At 54.2% G+C, this 15,880-nt stretch overlaps 1 protein-coding gene across 8 annotated transcripts in view; it reads left to right on the forward strand.

Moving 5' to 3' along the window:
- The window catches only part of DEF8 (differentially expressed in FDCP 8 homolog), a 24,546-nt gene extending 10,468 nt beyond the window's left edge, over window positions 1–14,078 (forward strand). For 7 of the 8 annotated variants that reach the window (XM_025371231.1, XM_025371235.1, XM_025371232.1 and 4 more), the window contains 10 exons: window positions 309–406; window positions 2,649–2,798; window positions 4,156–4,297; window positions 5,930–6,094; window positions 6,749–6,876; window positions 7,025–7,138; window positions 8,698–8,778; window positions 9,486–9,626; window positions 9,782–9,891; window positions 11,887–14,078. In XM_025371231.1, the coding sequence (XP_025227016.1) occupies window positions 309–406; window positions 2,649–2,798; window positions 4,156–4,297; window positions 5,930–6,094; window positions 6,749–6,876; window positions 7,025–7,138; window positions 8,698–8,778; window positions 9,486–9,626; window positions 9,782–9,891; window positions 11,887–11,989 (1,232 nt within the window). In that variant the 3' untranslated portion in view covers window positions 11,990–14,078. The remainder of the gene's footprint in view (window positions 1–308; window positions 407–2,648; window positions 2,799–4,155; window positions 4,298–5,929; window positions 6,095–6,748; window positions 6,877–7,024; window positions 7,139–8,697; window positions 8,779–9,485; window positions 9,627–9,781; window positions 9,892–11,886) is intronic. The other variant, XM_025371237.1, reaches the window with a different exon arrangement.
- Window positions 14,079–15,880: the final 1,802 nt, after the last annotated feature.

The raw sequence follows: 15,880 nt of genomic DNA on the forward strand, positions 1-15,880 counted from the left end.
AAAAAAAAAAAAAAAAAAAAAAAAAAGAAATGGGATGTTTCTATAATGCTATCTCGAGGACCTTTTGGCACTGAGTATCATTCCACCTCCTTTCGAATGTCTCTTTCCCGTCTGCACAAGGCTATGGGCGCCTCTGAAAGCAAACTGGATGGCGTGCAGATCTGAGTGGTGCCCAGCTCCCACAGTGCCTCCTTTCTGTGTGGCTTCCTGAATCCCTTTCCCACTCCTGGCTATCTCAGCTCCTCCCTAGGGGATGGGAGGCAGGAGGTAGCAGCTGACCCTCCACACCTGTCCCCGTCTTCCCCCAGAGGCCCTGCCTGAGCTGCCCCCCGGGGAGCCAGAGTTCCGCTGCCCCGAACGCGTGATGGATCTCGGCCTGTCTGAGGACCATTTCTCCCGCCCTGTGGTAAGGTTTCGGATCTGGAAGGGGGAGAGGGACTGAGGCAGCCCCCAAGGCAGGAAGGGCCGGGGTTTCCATGTCACTCCCTCCCAGATGGTGGGACGGCGTCCTGTGAGCTGGGGTATAGCCTCACTCCATTGTCAGGCTCAGCAGCCCCCACCTCAGCCAGGGCTCCTGGCTTTGAATCTGAGGCCTACATGACACCACGGACCCCCACCCTCAGAGCCTGAGTGAAGGCAGGTTGAGACAGCCGGGGATTGGGGTTCGTGAACCTGGGGCTTCTTCTATCCCCTGAGCTCCATGTCTTCATGTAGCAAACGTGCAGAGAGTCGGTTCCCTCTGGGGTCCTTGAGGTCCTGTAGACTTGCCGAGAGTCAGGGTGTGGGAGGTAAGGGGGAAGCTGCTTGTCTTCCTCCTACTGACCAGTAGGTATTACAGGGCCACTCTTGTTTGTTCTGTATTTTGTTCCATGGAAGCCTTGTGTTGAAGAAGAAAAGGGGGAGGCTGTAATGATTTTTATAAAAAGTTTGAGGCTGGGCGCGGTGGCTCACACCTGTAATCCCAGCACTTTGTGAGGCCGAGGCGGGTGGATCACGAGGTCAGGAGATTGACGCCATCGTGGCTAACACGGTGAAACCCGGTCTCTACTAAAAAATAGAAAAAATTAGCCCGGTGTGGTGGCGGGCGCCTGTAGTCCCAGCTACTCGGGAGGCTGAGGCAGGAGAATGGCGTGAACCCGGGAGGCGGAGCTTGCAGTGAGCCGAGATCGGACCACTGCACTCCAGCCTGGGCGACAGAATGAGACTCCGTCTCAAAAAAAAAAAGTTTGAAAACCTTTTATTTTTATGCAAACCATCTCCAACTTTTGAGAGAAACATTACGGTAACATTGAAATGTAACTTTGAAATGATTTGAGCCAGGCACGGTGGCTCACGCCTGTAATCCCAGCACTTTGGGAGGCCGAGGCAGGCAGATCACAAGGTCAGGAGATTGAGACCATCCTGGCTAACATGGTGAAACTCCATCTCTACTAAAAATACAAAAAATTAGCCAGGCTTGGTGGCAGGCGCCTGTAATCCCAGCTACTCAGGAGGCTGAGGCAGGAGAATTGTTTGAACTTAGAAGGCAAAGGTTGCAGTGAGCCAAGATCATGCAGCTGCACCACTCCAGCCTGGGCAAGAGAGCGAGACTCTGTCTCAAAAAAAAAAGAGAGACTTCCTATGTGTGTTTCGTATCTTTTTTTTTTTTTTCTTTTTCTTGAGATAAGGTCTCTCTCTGTTGCCCCTGCTCTGGACTACAGTGGCGCGATCATGGCTTACTGCAGCCTCGACCTCCTGGGCTCGAGTGATCCTCCCACCTCAGCTTCCTGATTAGCTGGGACTACAGGTGTGCACTACAATGCTCAGATAATTTTCAATTTTGTTTACAGACACGGGGTCTCGCTTTGTTGCCCAGGCTGGTCTTAGGCTCCTTAGCTCAAGTGACCCACCCACCTCCGCCTCCCAAAGTGCTTGCATTATAGGTGTGACCCACTGCACTCAGCTTGTTTCATGTATTACAACATTTTGAGCACTTCCTTTAGGCCACAGACTGAGCTGCAAGGGGGAGGGGAGGGTGCCACCTCCCCTTTGCCTGGGTCTCAGAGCCCAGCAGCCTGGAGGAGGAGGATGGTTCCTGAGGGCGGGATCCAGGCCCACAGCTCTGAGACCTGATCCCGTCTTCCCCAGGAGCACCAGAGTGTTCTGAGTCAGGGGCCTTGCTGGGCCGTGAGCCCTCTGGTCATTATGTGGCGAAAGCAGCCGGAAGTGCTGGGACTGGCTCTTGGCATCTGCCTGTGCTTGGCAGTTAAGCTGGAGGCCTCTTACTCTCCTTCACGACAGCAAATGTCATTTCCCTAGCTTTCCTCTGAGAGGAAAAGTTTCTTCAGAAGTAAGTGAAGTGACGTCACAAAAAAGCATCTGGATTTCTCAAAGAAGGAAGTTGTCTTTTGAAAAGCATCTTTCAAACATTAGATTTTCAGAGGCCCGTGGGCAGACAGGTCGGGCTGGGAGTGCGCAGCACCAGGTGGACCTTGACCGTGCTGCCACCTTTCCTGTCCTTGAGCAAGTCCTCAGTGCCCTCTGGCTTCAGTTTCCTTCTCTGGGTGAGGGGTGTCGGGGTCTGCTCTGGGCCTGTCTCGGCAGATGGGCCTTAACAGGGAGATCCTGCAGGGTGGGTATTTGACTGCCCCCGCCCCCAACCTGGGCAGGGTCTGTTCCTGGCCTCTGACGTCCAGCAGCTGCGGCAGGCGATCGAGGAGTGCAAGCAGGTGATTCTGGAGCTGCCCGAGCAGTCTGAGAAGCAGAAGGATGCCGTGGTGCGTCTCATCCACCTCCGGCTGAAGCTCCAGGAGCTGAAGGTGGGTGTGGGGCCGCCCCACCATGGGGCAGCCTGGGGCCGAGGCCAGGACTGTGGAACCAGGAGGACCCTGCAGCCTCTGGATCCCTCTCAGGTGGTGGTCTCCCTCTCGGCCACAGGGGCTGGGGTAGAAAGGCTCCAGACAGGCAAGGTGGAAGATGGGCCCTCACCCCACTGCGGGAGGTTTCCCTGTTAGTCTAGACCCTCCTGTTGGAAGGAACAGAAACCCAACCTTAAGTAGCTTAAACCAGAAAGAAAAATGTATTTTCTTGGTGACTGGAAGGTCCTCCAATGTCAGGAATCTTGCTGTCTCCCAACTCGACTTTCTGTGTCTGATCCAGCCTCAGGTAGGCTTTCTAAAACTGTGTGGTGGCAGAGATGGTCCCGGCAACCACACCTTGCTTTCCAGCAGCCGAGCCTCCTGTGCAGATGACAGCTGCCTTTTCTCAGTGGTCATAGCAGGAACCTCAGGCCTGACTTTCATTGGCCAGTCCTGGGCCCACCCCTGACCTGATGACAGTGACTGATTGGCCAGTTCTGGGTCATGTGCCCACCCCTTACCCAATGACAGTGACTGATTGGCTAGTTCTGGGCTGTGTGCCCACCCACTGAAGCAAGCGGGTGAGCTGAGTTCCTCCCTGAGTGAGCCACATGACCTGGACAAGGACGGGTGGTGTCTTGAAGGTGACAACAAAAGAAGGTGGGGGTCCCAGGCCACAGATGTTCCTGATGCAGTCCTTGGGTCTCTGTGTGCTTTCGCCTGGCTACCCTGTGTCCCCTGTGCTGATTCATGAGTCCCTGGGAATGCAGAAAGTAGAATATTCATTAAGAAACAGGCAAATTGGTGGTAACAAAAAAAACCCCAAAACATAGTGGCTTAGAGAAGATGTGTTCGTTTCCTCACGTAAAAATCCCACGGGTGGTCTGGGGCCCCTATAGCAGCTAATGGTGTTGGAGAGGGCCTCCTTTTCCATTGCCCTGCACCTAACTGGCAGAAAGCGGGAGGGGCAGAGAGGCCGCGTCGCTCCTGCTCACATGCCCGTAGCACAGCGCAATCCCACACAGCACATCGCTGCAAGGGATGCTGGGAAAGGTAGCAAAGGATGCTGGGAAAGGTAGCAAAGGATGCTAGGAAAGGTAGCAAGGGATGCTGGGAAAGGTAGCATGTGACCTTGGTGGTGCTTGTCCAGCTGATCATTGTTTACTGTGAAAGGGAGAAAAGGGACGTGGCATTGTGCTGAAACTCACAATCTCTGCTCTAAATGGTGCCTGGAAGAAATAAGCTGAGGGGCTTGTGCGAAGGGAAAGGAACTTCAGCCCAGCTCACCTGTGACCCCTCCCTGACTCACCCTCTGCAGGACCCCAATGAGGATGAGCCAAACATCCGAGTGCTCCTTGAGCACCGCTTCTACAAGGAGAAGAGCAAGAGCGTCAAGCAGACCTGTGACAAGTGTAACACCATCATCTGGGGGCTCATCCAGACCTGGTACACCTGCACAGGTGGGCCGAGACCCAGATGAGGGGGCTCATCCAGACCTGGTACACCTGCACGGGTGGGCCGAGACCCAGATGAGGGGTGAGGAATGAGAGACTCTGCTGGGCTCACGTTCAGATCTGAGCTGTCCAGTGTGGTGGTCACTAGCCAAACATGGCCAAAGTTAAATTAACTAAATATGCATTTCCTCAGTTGTACTGCCTGCATCGGAGAGTGCTGTTCTGGATGAGAATTAAACTAGTGAATTACATGGTGTGTCAGTTTGTACAGTGAAGAAAAAGGGAAAGGAACTAGCACGTGTTAAGGTAGAGCGAATGTGACTTTAGGGCAGAATGTAAAGGCATCATGTGACTTTTTTTTTTTTTTTATACGGAGTCTCGCGCTGTCGCCCAGGCTGGAGTGCAGTGGCCGGATCTCAGCTCACTGCAAGCTCCACCTCCCGGGTTCACGCCATTCTCCTGCCTCAGCCTCCGGAGTAGCTGGGACTACAGGCACCCGCCACCACACCTGGCTAATTTTTTGTATTTTTAGTAGAGACAGGGTTTCACCATGTTCGCCAGGATGGTCTCGATCTCCTGACCTCGTGATCCACCCGCCTCGGCCTCCCAAAGTGCTGGGATTACAGGCGAGAGCCACCGCGCCCGGCATCATGTGACTTTTAAGCAAAAACTTGAAGGTCAGGGAACAAGCCAAGAGAATATCGAGGGAGGAATGTTCTGGTGGGGGCAGCTGTGTGTGCAAAGCCTGAGGGGCAACTCTGTGGTTGATGTGTCCAGTGCCTTGAGGAGAGGCAGAGAGCCAGGTGTGGCTGCAGCTCTGTGTCAGGGGAGGTGAGCTCAGGGGTGGTCAGGGCTTTTCTTTAAGTGCAGTGGGGGCCACAAGTGGGTACTGGACATACTTGGGCTTTAATAGGTTACCCTGGCTGCTGATTGAGCTTGGACTGAAGAGAGAGGTGACTGAGGAGAGGAGGGTGACTCTGATTGGGTTGGGACAGGTGGTGGGAGTGAGGAGTATCTAAGTGCAGTGCCAGCTGAAGGTTTGGAAACGGAAAGTAACAGATGAGAAAATTGTCTGACTGGGTGCGGTGGCTCTCACCTGGAATCCTAGGGCTTTCAGATGCAAAGATGGGAGGATCACTTGAGCCCCGGAGTTCGAGGCTGCAGTGAGCTCTGATCGCACCACTGAACTCCAGCCTGGGCAACAGAGCAAGACCTTGTCTCTTAAAAAGTACAAAACAAAACAAAACAAACAAAAAACAGAGCTAGAAACCCATCAGGGTAACTCATGATATCTAAGGGTGGAGCTGCTGAAACGGAGATGGGAAGCTGAGGGCTTGGGAGGGAGGGCGGGGTTTCGTTTGTCTGTTTGGACAGGTTGGGTCTGGTGCTGGGAGTGGCAGGTTGGCACTGGACATGTGAGACAATTGGAGGACAAGGTCTGGGCCACCTTTGGGGCAAGGCTCGGGCCAGGGACAAGAGGATCTTTGAGGTTCTAAGGCTTCCCTTGGTGCCAGGAGGTCTTAGATTGATCTGGGCCTCGGAATGGAACCCATGGGGAGGGGGCAGGCCAGCTGAGGGTGGCCTGGGCTGCAGGTGCGCCCTTCCCACTTTTGAGAACCGTGTGTCTTTCCACCCTAGGGTGTTATTACCGCTGTCACAGCAAGTGTTTGAACCTCATCTCCAAACCCTGTGTGAGCTCCAAAGTCAGCCACCAAGCGGAATACGAGCTGAACATCTGTCCTGAGACAGGGCTGGACAGCCAGGATTACCGCTGTGCCGAGTGCCGGGCACCCATCTCTCTGCGTGAGTGGTGGCAGGGAGAGAAGAGGGTGAGGGAGCTGTTCCTCGCAGGGGAGCTGGGTGCACAGGTGTGTAAGGACACGTAGGTCAGACAGCTGAGTGAGGCCCTGGGGCAGTCCCTGCTTGTTATCCTTGGGAAGTGACAAGGGTCTGTTACTGCCGTTTTTTCATTTCTCACTGAAGCAGACACAGGTTCCAGGCATTCTGTAACTCGCCCAGATCACTGAGGAGCACCTGGAGGGCTGGGACCCAGCCTCCGCCTTCCCGTGTCAAAGTCTCCTAGACGGGGACCGGGGAGAAGTCACACGGCAGAGGAAGTCTCCTAGACGGGGACTGGGGAGAAGTCACACAGTTGTCATGCACATGCGTGTCAGCTCTTCTTTCTAGAGAGTTGCTGGTGTTAATTCATGAAGTTTCTGCCGCAGTCCTACAGTGAGGCCCTGTTTATATCCCATTTTACTGATAGGAAAACAGGTCAGTGAGACGCTGGGACCACCTGAGATCTTGTGGCTGAGGATAGGATGAGTCAGGAGGGAACCCTTGGCCTGGTGGCTCTCTCCCTGAGGGTTGTGGTCCATGGGAGGACAGACCATGAGGCTGGAAAGCTGAGTGGGGCTTTGGTGAGGCAAGGACACTCATGGCCCCCTGACCCTGCAGGGGGTGTGCCCAGTGAGGCCAGGCAGTGTGACTACACCGGCCAGTACTACTGCAGCCACTGCCACTGGAATGACCTGGCTGTCATCCCTGCACGCGTGGTGCACAACTGGGACTTTGAGCCTCGAAAGGTGGGAGTTGGAAGGTGGGGGCATCCCACTGGCGAGGGAGAGCAGGAAGGAGGATGGGGGTGTGGAGCCGGTGTACCCCGGGGTGTGTGCTGCTGGCTGCACGGGCCCTGGGTGGGTGTGAGAGGTGTCACCCGGCCATGCCTCGCAGGTATCTCGCTGCAGCATGCGCTACCTGGCGCTGATGGTGTCTCGGCCCGTGCTCAGGCTCCGGGAGATCAACCCTCTGCTGTTCAACTACGTGGAGGAGCTGGTGGAGATTCGCGTGAGGCTGGAGCCCTGGAGTGGGGGGCAGGGGCGCTGCGTCAGATGGGCCCTAGGGCTGGGCCAGTACCCTCTTCTCCTCTGGGCCATGGGAGGTTCTGAGCAGAGGAGGGAGGCCACCTGCTTAGGGTCAGCTGGCACCGTGGCTGCCCTTTTGGTTGAAGATGCTGGAACCGTGTCCAGTAGTGATCTGATGCCAGGCAAGAACGCAATATTAAATTTTCTTTTTTTTTTTTCTTTATTTTTTTTTTTTGAGATGGAGTCTCGCTCTGCTGCCCAGGCTGGAGTGCAGTGGCCGGATCTCAGCTCACTGCAAGCTCCGCCTCCCGGGTTCACGCCATTCTCCTGCCTCAGCCTCCCGAGTAGCTGGGACTACAGGCGCCGCCACCTCGCCCGGCTAGTTTTTTGTATTTTTTTTTTAGTAGAGACGGGGTTTCACCGTGTTAGCCAGGATGGCCTCGATCTCCTGACCTTGTGATCCGCCCGTCTCGGCCTCCCAAAGTGCTGGGATTACAGGCTTGAGCCACCGCGCCCGGCCAATATTAAATTTTCTAATAGCCACATTAAAAAAGTAAAAAGGGCCGGGCGCGGTGGCTCAAGCCTGTAATCCCAGCACTTTGGGAGGCCGAGGTGGGTGGATCACTTGAGGTCAGGAGTTCTAGACCAGCCTGACCAGCATGGTGAAACCCCATCTCTACTAAAAATACAAAATTAACCAGGTGTGGTGGTGCACGCCTGTATCCCAGCTACTCGTGAGGCTGATGCAGGAGAATCACTTTAACCCGGGAGGCGGAGGTTGTTGTGAGCCAAGATCGTGCCACTGCACTCCATCCTGGGCAACAAGAGTGAAACTGTGTCTCAAAAAAAAGTGAAAAGAAGTAAGTGAAGTTAATTTTAATAGTATATTTTATTTAGCCCAATATATCCAAAATATTATTTCAACATGAAATCAATGTACATTTTTGAGATAGTTACATTCTTTTTCTTTTTGTGCCACGTCTTGGGCTCTAGCATGTGTCCTCTGCTGAATCTTACTGCAGGGCAGCCACTTCCATGTGCTCCATGGCTGTGCATGGCTGGGGCCACTCTCTTAGCCAGCAGTGAGGGAGGAGGTAGGGCGGGAGCCGAGGGCAGACGGGAGCCGCAGTCCCAGCAGGACGTGACGGCGTCTCACGCGAGGTGGTGAAAGGAGCCAGGTCCCGTTTTACCCAGGAGGAGACTGTGGCAGCAAGTTGAGTTGCCAAGGCCAGGGCTGGGGAGGCCACTGGGATTTCTCTGGAAGTTTGGCTTGGTCCTGAGGCTGCTGGCTCCCAGACAGTTGTCTGCCTGTGGGGCCGGGTGAGGGCAGAGGGAACGGAGGGTTTTCTGGGCCACGGTAAGCGAGCCTCACGGTCCTGCCCAGTCCGGGAGCTGTGATTTTGGGCTTTGGTGAAGCACTCAGATCTCGGCCCACCCGGGTGTGAGGCGAGACGTCTGTGAGCAGGGCTCCCTGTGAGGCCCACACTGGGGCAGCCCTGTGTCCTGGCTGAGGAGGCCTGCCTGCTCCCGCCTTGTTTGCAGAAGCTGCGCCAGGACATCCTGCTCATGAAGCCGTACTTCATCACATGCAGGGAGGCCATGGAGGCTCGCCTGTTGCTGCAGGTCAGACTGCCAGCGGGACTGGCCCCCGATGGGAAGCGCAGCCAGGGCAGTGAGGCTCCTCTGGCTCAAGTCTTTTCCAGACAGCTTGTGCATGGAGGAGTGCCTTTAGCAGAGGGTCTCCCGGGTCCCAAGGAGCAAAGCAAACAGGCGTTCAGCCCACAAAAGAGTTATCCCATTAGTTCAGTTCGGGAAACCCTGTATCCTTTATGTGAATCTCCATAGGGGTGGGTCCAGCCCAGCCCTCCTCAGGCCAGTTGACCACAAAAACAATTTCAGGGTTCATCTAATTATTTATTCAACAGATACAGATGTTCTAGATTCTGGAACAGTGAACGAAACAGGCAGGAAAGCTTGCCCTTAGAGAGTGCCTTTCAAGTAGGGAAGACAAGAAAAATAAGTTGTGTGTTGGCGGGGTGAGCTGTGTGACAAGACAGAGAAGGAGGGGTGGGGAACACGGGGGTGCAGTGTGGCTGGGAGGGGCTGCATTGGGGAGTGGAGGGCGGCGGCTACACGGGTCAGGAAATGTGGCCCAGGTCCATCTTCCCCTGTTGGCTTCCTGGGGCTCCTGGATTCTACTCCTGGGGCCCAGACCCTTCTGTAGCTCGTTTCTCTGTGGACACCCGGGCCCTGACCTCTGGAGCGACCATGGGTGGGCAGTGGGAGAGGCCCTCCCCAGTGCAGGGGTCACAGCTGCTGGGACTTGGCAGCTCCAGGATCGGCAGCATTTTGTGGAGAACGACGAGATGTACTCTGTCCAGGACCTCCTGGACGTGCATGCCGGCCGTCTGGGCTGCTCGCTCACCGAGATCCACACGCTCTTCGCCAAGCACATCAAGCTGGACTGCGAGGTGGGCCTCTGCCCGAGGGCTGCTTTTCTCCAACCCCAGCCCTGAGGGGGGATTGGCAGGAGAAGCAGCCCAGCCCGGTGTGTCCCTGGCCTCGGAGTGCCCAGAGGAGCTGGCACTGACATGCCTGTGCCCCAACCCCACACTGTTCCCCCCAGCGGTGCCAGGCCAAGGGCTTCGTGTGTGAGCTCTGCAGAGAGGGCGACGTGCTGTTCCCGTTCGACAGCCACACGTCTGTGTGCACTGACTGCTCTGCCGTCTTCCACAGGTGGGTGTGGCCTGCGCCCTGCACTCAGGGGCTGGGGCTCTGCCCCGTCCTCTGGGGAGCTGCCCCTTGGCCTCCGGTAGGATGATGCTGTGGGAGCTGGCACTGCTACCCCAAGAGAGGGGAGATGTAAAGACTGACTCACAGGGCCTTTGCTGACCCTGAGATACGAAGTCAGACCCTGATGTCTGTGACTAAATGAGAAGTTCCCTTAGGAGCAGCACCTGGGGGATGAGGGGGCTGCCCCTTCCCAGGGCCATCCCGGACCAGCCCCTGAAACTCCAGCTTGGTCTTGGATGTGTTCACAGCATCCCAGCTGCTCCCTTTCTTCACTAGCATTGAAGTCACTCTTTCAGGGTTAGGATAGGCTAGAGATTCCCAAACTTATAGTTCCTGTCACCTTTTCATGTCTCAGTAATTTTTTCAAAGTGTTTCTAAGCCAAAAGAAATTCCTGGCCGGGCGCGGTGGCTCAAGCCTGTAATCCCAGCACTTTGGGAGGCCGAGACGGGCGGATCACGAGGTCAGGAGATCGAGACCATCCTGGCTAACACGGTGAAACCCCGTCTCTACTAAAAAATACAAAGAACTAGCCGGGCGAGGTGGCAGGCGCCTGTAGTCCCAGCTACTGGGGAGGCTGAGGCAGGAGAATGGCGTAAACCCGGGAGGCGGAGCTTGCAGTGAGCTGAGATCCGGCCACTGCACTCCAGCCCGGGCGGCAGAGCGAGACTCCGTCTCAAAAAAAAAAAAAGAAATTCCTGACACTTTGATTTTTTTTTTTTTTTTTTCTAGATTTTTGAGGCAGAGTCTTCACTCTGTTCCCCAGGCTGGAGTGCAGTGGCACCATCTCGGCTCACTGCAAGCTCCGCCTCCCGGGTTCGCGCCATTCTCCTGCCTCAGCCTCCCGAGTAGCTGGGACTACAGGTGCCCGCCACCGCGCCCGGCTAATTTTTTTTGTATTTTAGTAGAGACGGGGTTTCACCTTGTTAGCCAGGATGGTCTCGATCTCCTGACCTCGTGATCCGCCCGCCTCGGCCTCCCAAAGTGCAGGGATTACAGGCGTGAGCCACCGCGCCCGGCCTGACACTTTGATTTATTAAGTACTTATGCTCTCTCGTTTTTTTTCCTTTGATTTATTAAGTACTTATGCTCTCTCGTTTTTTTTCCTTTGATTTATTAAGTACTTATGCTCTCTCGTTTTTTTTCCTAGCCACTAGACCAACAGGGAAAAATATTTATGTTCAAACAACTTTATAAGTATTTATATCCTAAAGATTTAGTGGCTCTTTGGAAAAATAGTATACACAAATTAGAAGAAAAACATTTTAATTTCATTCTTCAGTAAGTGTGATTACTTACTCATGATACGAGTGCACCTATTGGGCCCCACACACCTTCCAGACCTGGAATCAGATGGAACACTCCCCAGCAGTTTCTGTCCCCTGATTTTTGCCTGGAATTTGCTACTTTTCGTAGCAACTGCTGAAATCCCAGCTCTGCAGAGCTATGGTCACACAGATGGGACTGTGGCAGAAACTAAGGTTGAGACTGACTCACTTGAGCTAGTCGTTTGCTCAGTGTCTGACAGATGTTAATTACTGCTGTGTTCTGTTTAAAAGTTTGAACTAGGGACCCCAGGGTTCCCTGATGCACAGTTTGGGAGCCAGGGGAGGTGCCAGGCACGCTGGGATAGGAACAGGTGGGAATCGTGAGGAAGGGCTCAGTCTGGCGCGGCCACCTGGCTCAGCCCCTCAGCTGTGTGAACTGGGACCTGTGTGGTCGGGGGATAGCAGGGAACGTGAGGACCCCCTGGAGGTCCACATCTGCACGCCGGGAAGCGCTCTTCACACGGCCATACAGTCATTTGCATCTGGGTGCAGACCCCGATTCTGCCCTTTGGTAGTGGCTGTAGAGGGGACGACAGGAGCTGATCTAGGATGCTTGGGGGTTCAGTGCTGGAGTTTCCTGTGCAGAGAGCCCCAACCTGTTTCTGCCCCCAGGGACTGCTACTATGACAACTCCACCACGTGCCCCAAGTGTGCCCGGCTCAGCCTGAGGAAGCAGTCGCTCTTCCAGGAGCCAGGTCCCGACGTGGAGGCCTAGCACTGAGGAAGTGTGCTGGGCACCCTGCCTGGCCCGCTGGGACCCACCCTGCCAACGTCAAGTTGTTCGTCCTGCTCTGGAGACCCCTGGGGTGTGGCCCCTGGACCCCTCCACCCCTGCTGGGTGGGCAGTGTCGAGGACCGAGGGGGTGGGTAGTGTCAGGGACCGTTGTCTCCCAGGTGCTTGCTGGGACTCGGTGCGGCCGCACCTGGGTGTGCTGCTGTGAGGGGTCCTTGCGTGGCCCCCATCCTTCCCCCAATGGGCAGGGAGTTGGGGGGACATCTCACCTCCCCCATGGCACAGAACCCTCCACACCCCTGGACCAGGGCATCTGGGCCCTAGAGATTCCACAGCTCCCGTCCTGGCCACCCTGGAAACTCATCAGGCCAAGACTCCGAGAGAGCTTCAGAGGAGAGTTGAGTAACACCTGAGGATGTGGCTGCACACACCCAGCCGAGGGCTGAGTCTCACCTGCAGTGGGGTTTCGGCTCTGCCTGGAGGCTCCATCCCTTTCAGCCACTCGTCGCCTGACTTCTGGTTGTCCCCAGCTGGGGCTGTTCACAGTTGTCACCTGTTGACCTGCCTCTACCCTGGCCTGAGATTCAGAGGCCTCACTGGGTGGTCAGTCCAGTGGGGTTACCTGTTGTTTCTGTAGAGCAGCAGGGAAGGGGGCCGTGGAGCTTTGCCCTGCTGGGCGCTCCTGCCTTGTCCCAGCCCCTTTCCTGGTGCGCCAAGCTAGGAGGCCGTGGCCCCAGCCTGAGGAGGGTGTCCTGGACTCCACGTGTGGAGCAGGGACTGTGTGCTGAGGGAGGTTTCAGTTAGGCGATGGGATCCTTCAGGGGTCCGGTGGCATTTCTTGGAACCAGATTTGCCTGAGGAACTCGGTCCTGCTGCCTGTGGAGGGCTCTAGATAGCTCGGGAACGACCAGCCAGTGGCCTTTTGTTTGGGCGCCTGAGGTCAAGAGCTGAGAGTATTTGCTCGACAGCCCATTCAGGAAGATCAGGGCAGGGGCGTGTGGGAGGTCCCTCACTCCACAGGACAGAGGCCCCTGGACAGCAGAGGAAACCTACAGCTCTGGGTGAGGGGACACTTGGCTTTGGTGTTTGCACTTTACAGATCCTGCGGTCCACGAGGGGCCTCAGGAGAGGACATGTCAGGACATGGCTTCCCAGCCTTCTACCGTGGGAAGTGGGGGTGCTCCTGTCTGTCCTTTTCCCCCACACCCTGGACTGCACTTGGCTGTTGGTGCACATGGTTGGCACACATGGTGGGCAGAGGGCAGAGAATGTCACTGCTTGGATATTTGTCCCCTTTGACCAGGAAGCCCAAGAGGAGACACCTCAGCCAGCAGAAAGGCCACCCAGCTCACTGGCTCATTCCAGGAGCGGGAGACACGGCAGGGTCTCCTCTTTGCCCTCCACCATCAGGAAGGGGATGGTGTCCTCTCCCCACTGTGGTGGCTTTAGGCGAGGTTCTTACTGTCTGCTCTGCCTCGGTTTCCCCATCTGGAAAATGGGGGCGGGGTACTGACCTACCTCAGGTGGCAAGGTGAGCAGGGAACATGTTGGAGTCCTTTAGAGAGTGTGATGTGAGGTTGGATCAACAGTGTGTGTTCCTGTCCTGCTTCCCTTTCCTCTTTGGGGCTGAGGAGGGGGTTAAAGGCCAAATGCTGTTTCCCAATACCCCGAAGTCTGCACACGTCTCATGAATGCATCACACTTCTGTCATATGGATATTAGCCATTCCGAAATCTGTGTAATCAACTTCACATTATTCAAGTTACAAATCACTGTGTCCATAGAAAAATTATACTGGCATTTGCTGGACAAAGGGTTGGGCCCCTTTTATTTTTACCTGCCACCCAGCATCTCCCCCACCTGCCCCTTCTGGGTGACACAGTCTGTAAACAGAATCATGTATGGGTCTTTGTCTGAGTCTGTAGCACAGCAGGAAAAGCCCAGCAAGGACCCCGTTTGCACCGCCAGCACCCACACCATGGGTGGTCCCACAGCACAGGACCAAGCTGGCCTGAGGGATGCCCAGTTGTAACAATGCTGCTGTCACTGTCTCATTAAATATATGTCCTTTCGCCTGGTGTGTGTGTGGTGAATTGGGGACAAAGTAAGAGAAATTGGTTTGTTGACATAGAAGTCATTTGCAGGCTTAGGAAGGAGCTTTTGCCATCCAGTGGGGTTGAATGTAATACGGTGTGAGGTGAAATAACATGTCCTGATCGGTTGGGAGAACGACGTGTGGTGGTGTCACACAGACTTGTTGAACATCTCTGGGCTTAAGCTGTTCTCCTGCCTCCACCTCCCGAGTAGCTGGCACTACAGGTGCATGCCCCCACGCCCAGCTAATTTTTTTGTATTTTTAGTAGAGACAGTTTTACCATGTTGGCTAGGCTGGTCTCAAACTCCTGGCCTCAGGTGATCTGCCTGCCTCGGCCTCCAAAAGTGCTGGGATTACAGGCGTGAGCCATGGCGCCCGGCCAGGCATCAGTTTTTCTTAGTGTCAGATGTCCTTCCAGAAGGGCAGTCCCACCGGCAGTGTATGACAATGTCCATTACCCTATAGCCTCAACAGCAGATAGCGTGGTCATACCTTTCAATGCAGTGTGAGAAATGTATATTTGTCATTTTAATTTGCATTTCTCTAATCATGAGTGAGGTCAAACTTCTCATATGTTTCAGGATCTAATTTATGAATTATGTGCCCATTTTTTCGATTGGGTTCTTGGTATTTTTTCTTCTGAGTTTCTCACATATTGGCGATATTAGCCTGTTATTTGTGAGATGTAAATATTTTCTTTATGAATTGCCATTTGACTTTGTGGTATTTTCTTTCCTATGGCAAAGTTTTATTTTGCTTACATTTTTATATGGTCACATTGATTAATGTTTATTTCATCTAAGTTTTAATGTCTGGAAGGGCTAGTCTCCCCTTTGCAATTTTTTTCTTTTTTTTTTTTTTTGAGACGGAGTCTCGTTCTGTCACCCTGGCTGGAATGCAGTGGCGCGATCTTGGCTTACTGCAAGCTCCACCTCCCAGGTTCATGCCATTCTACTGCCTCAGCCTCCCAAGTAGCTAGGACTACAGGCGCCCGCCACCATGCCCAATTTTTTTGTATTTTTTTAGTAGAGACGGGGTTTCACTGTGTTAGCCAGGATGGTCTCAATCTCCTGACCTCACAATCTGTGTGCCTTGGCCTCCCAAAGTGCTGGGATTACAGGCGTGAGCCACCGTGCCTGGCCTCAATTTTTCTTTTTTAACAAACGTCTTCTGCTGGGCATGGTGGTTCACACTTTCAATCCCTGCACTTTTGGAGGCCCAGGCTAGAAGACCACTTGAGTCCAGGAGTTCCAGACTAGCCTGGGCAACACACAGACTCCTTCTCTACCAAAATAATTAGCTGGGGGTGGTGGCATGTGCCTGTAGTCCCAGCACTCCAGAGGCTGAGGTGTGAGGATTGCTTGAGCTTTGGAGGTCGAGGCTACAGTGAGCCAAGATTGCGTCACTGCACTCTAGCCTGGATGATGGAGCGAGACCCTGTCTCAAAGAAAAAAAAAGTTTTCCTGGCGATTCTTACACATATATGAGCTTTTCAAAGCATATATTTAAATAACATTTTAATGACAAAATTTGATACTCTCAAGCATCAAAATGGAAATACCAACAGCAAGGTTTCCAGGGATGTCGAACACTGCAGAGCAGAGAGGCCTGGCTGGGTCTCCACTGTTGAGGTCGTCATGGTGCTTCTGCTTTGTTCTGATTAACTTTTGGTTACACACATGGAAAAATGACCTAAGAGAGTTGTTTTGAACAGTGCTTTTTCTCATTGTACAGCTTCTGGTAACAGTTTATTGCATCATTGATAGCTCTGGAAACTC

The sequence above is a fragment of the Theropithecus gelada genome, chromosome 20, assembly GCF_003255815.1.
Source record: "Theropithecus gelada isolate Dixy chromosome 20, Tgel_1.0, whole genome shotgun sequence".
NCBI lineage: Eukaryota > Metazoa > Chordata > Mammalia > Primates > Cercopithecidae > Theropithecus > Theropithecus gelada.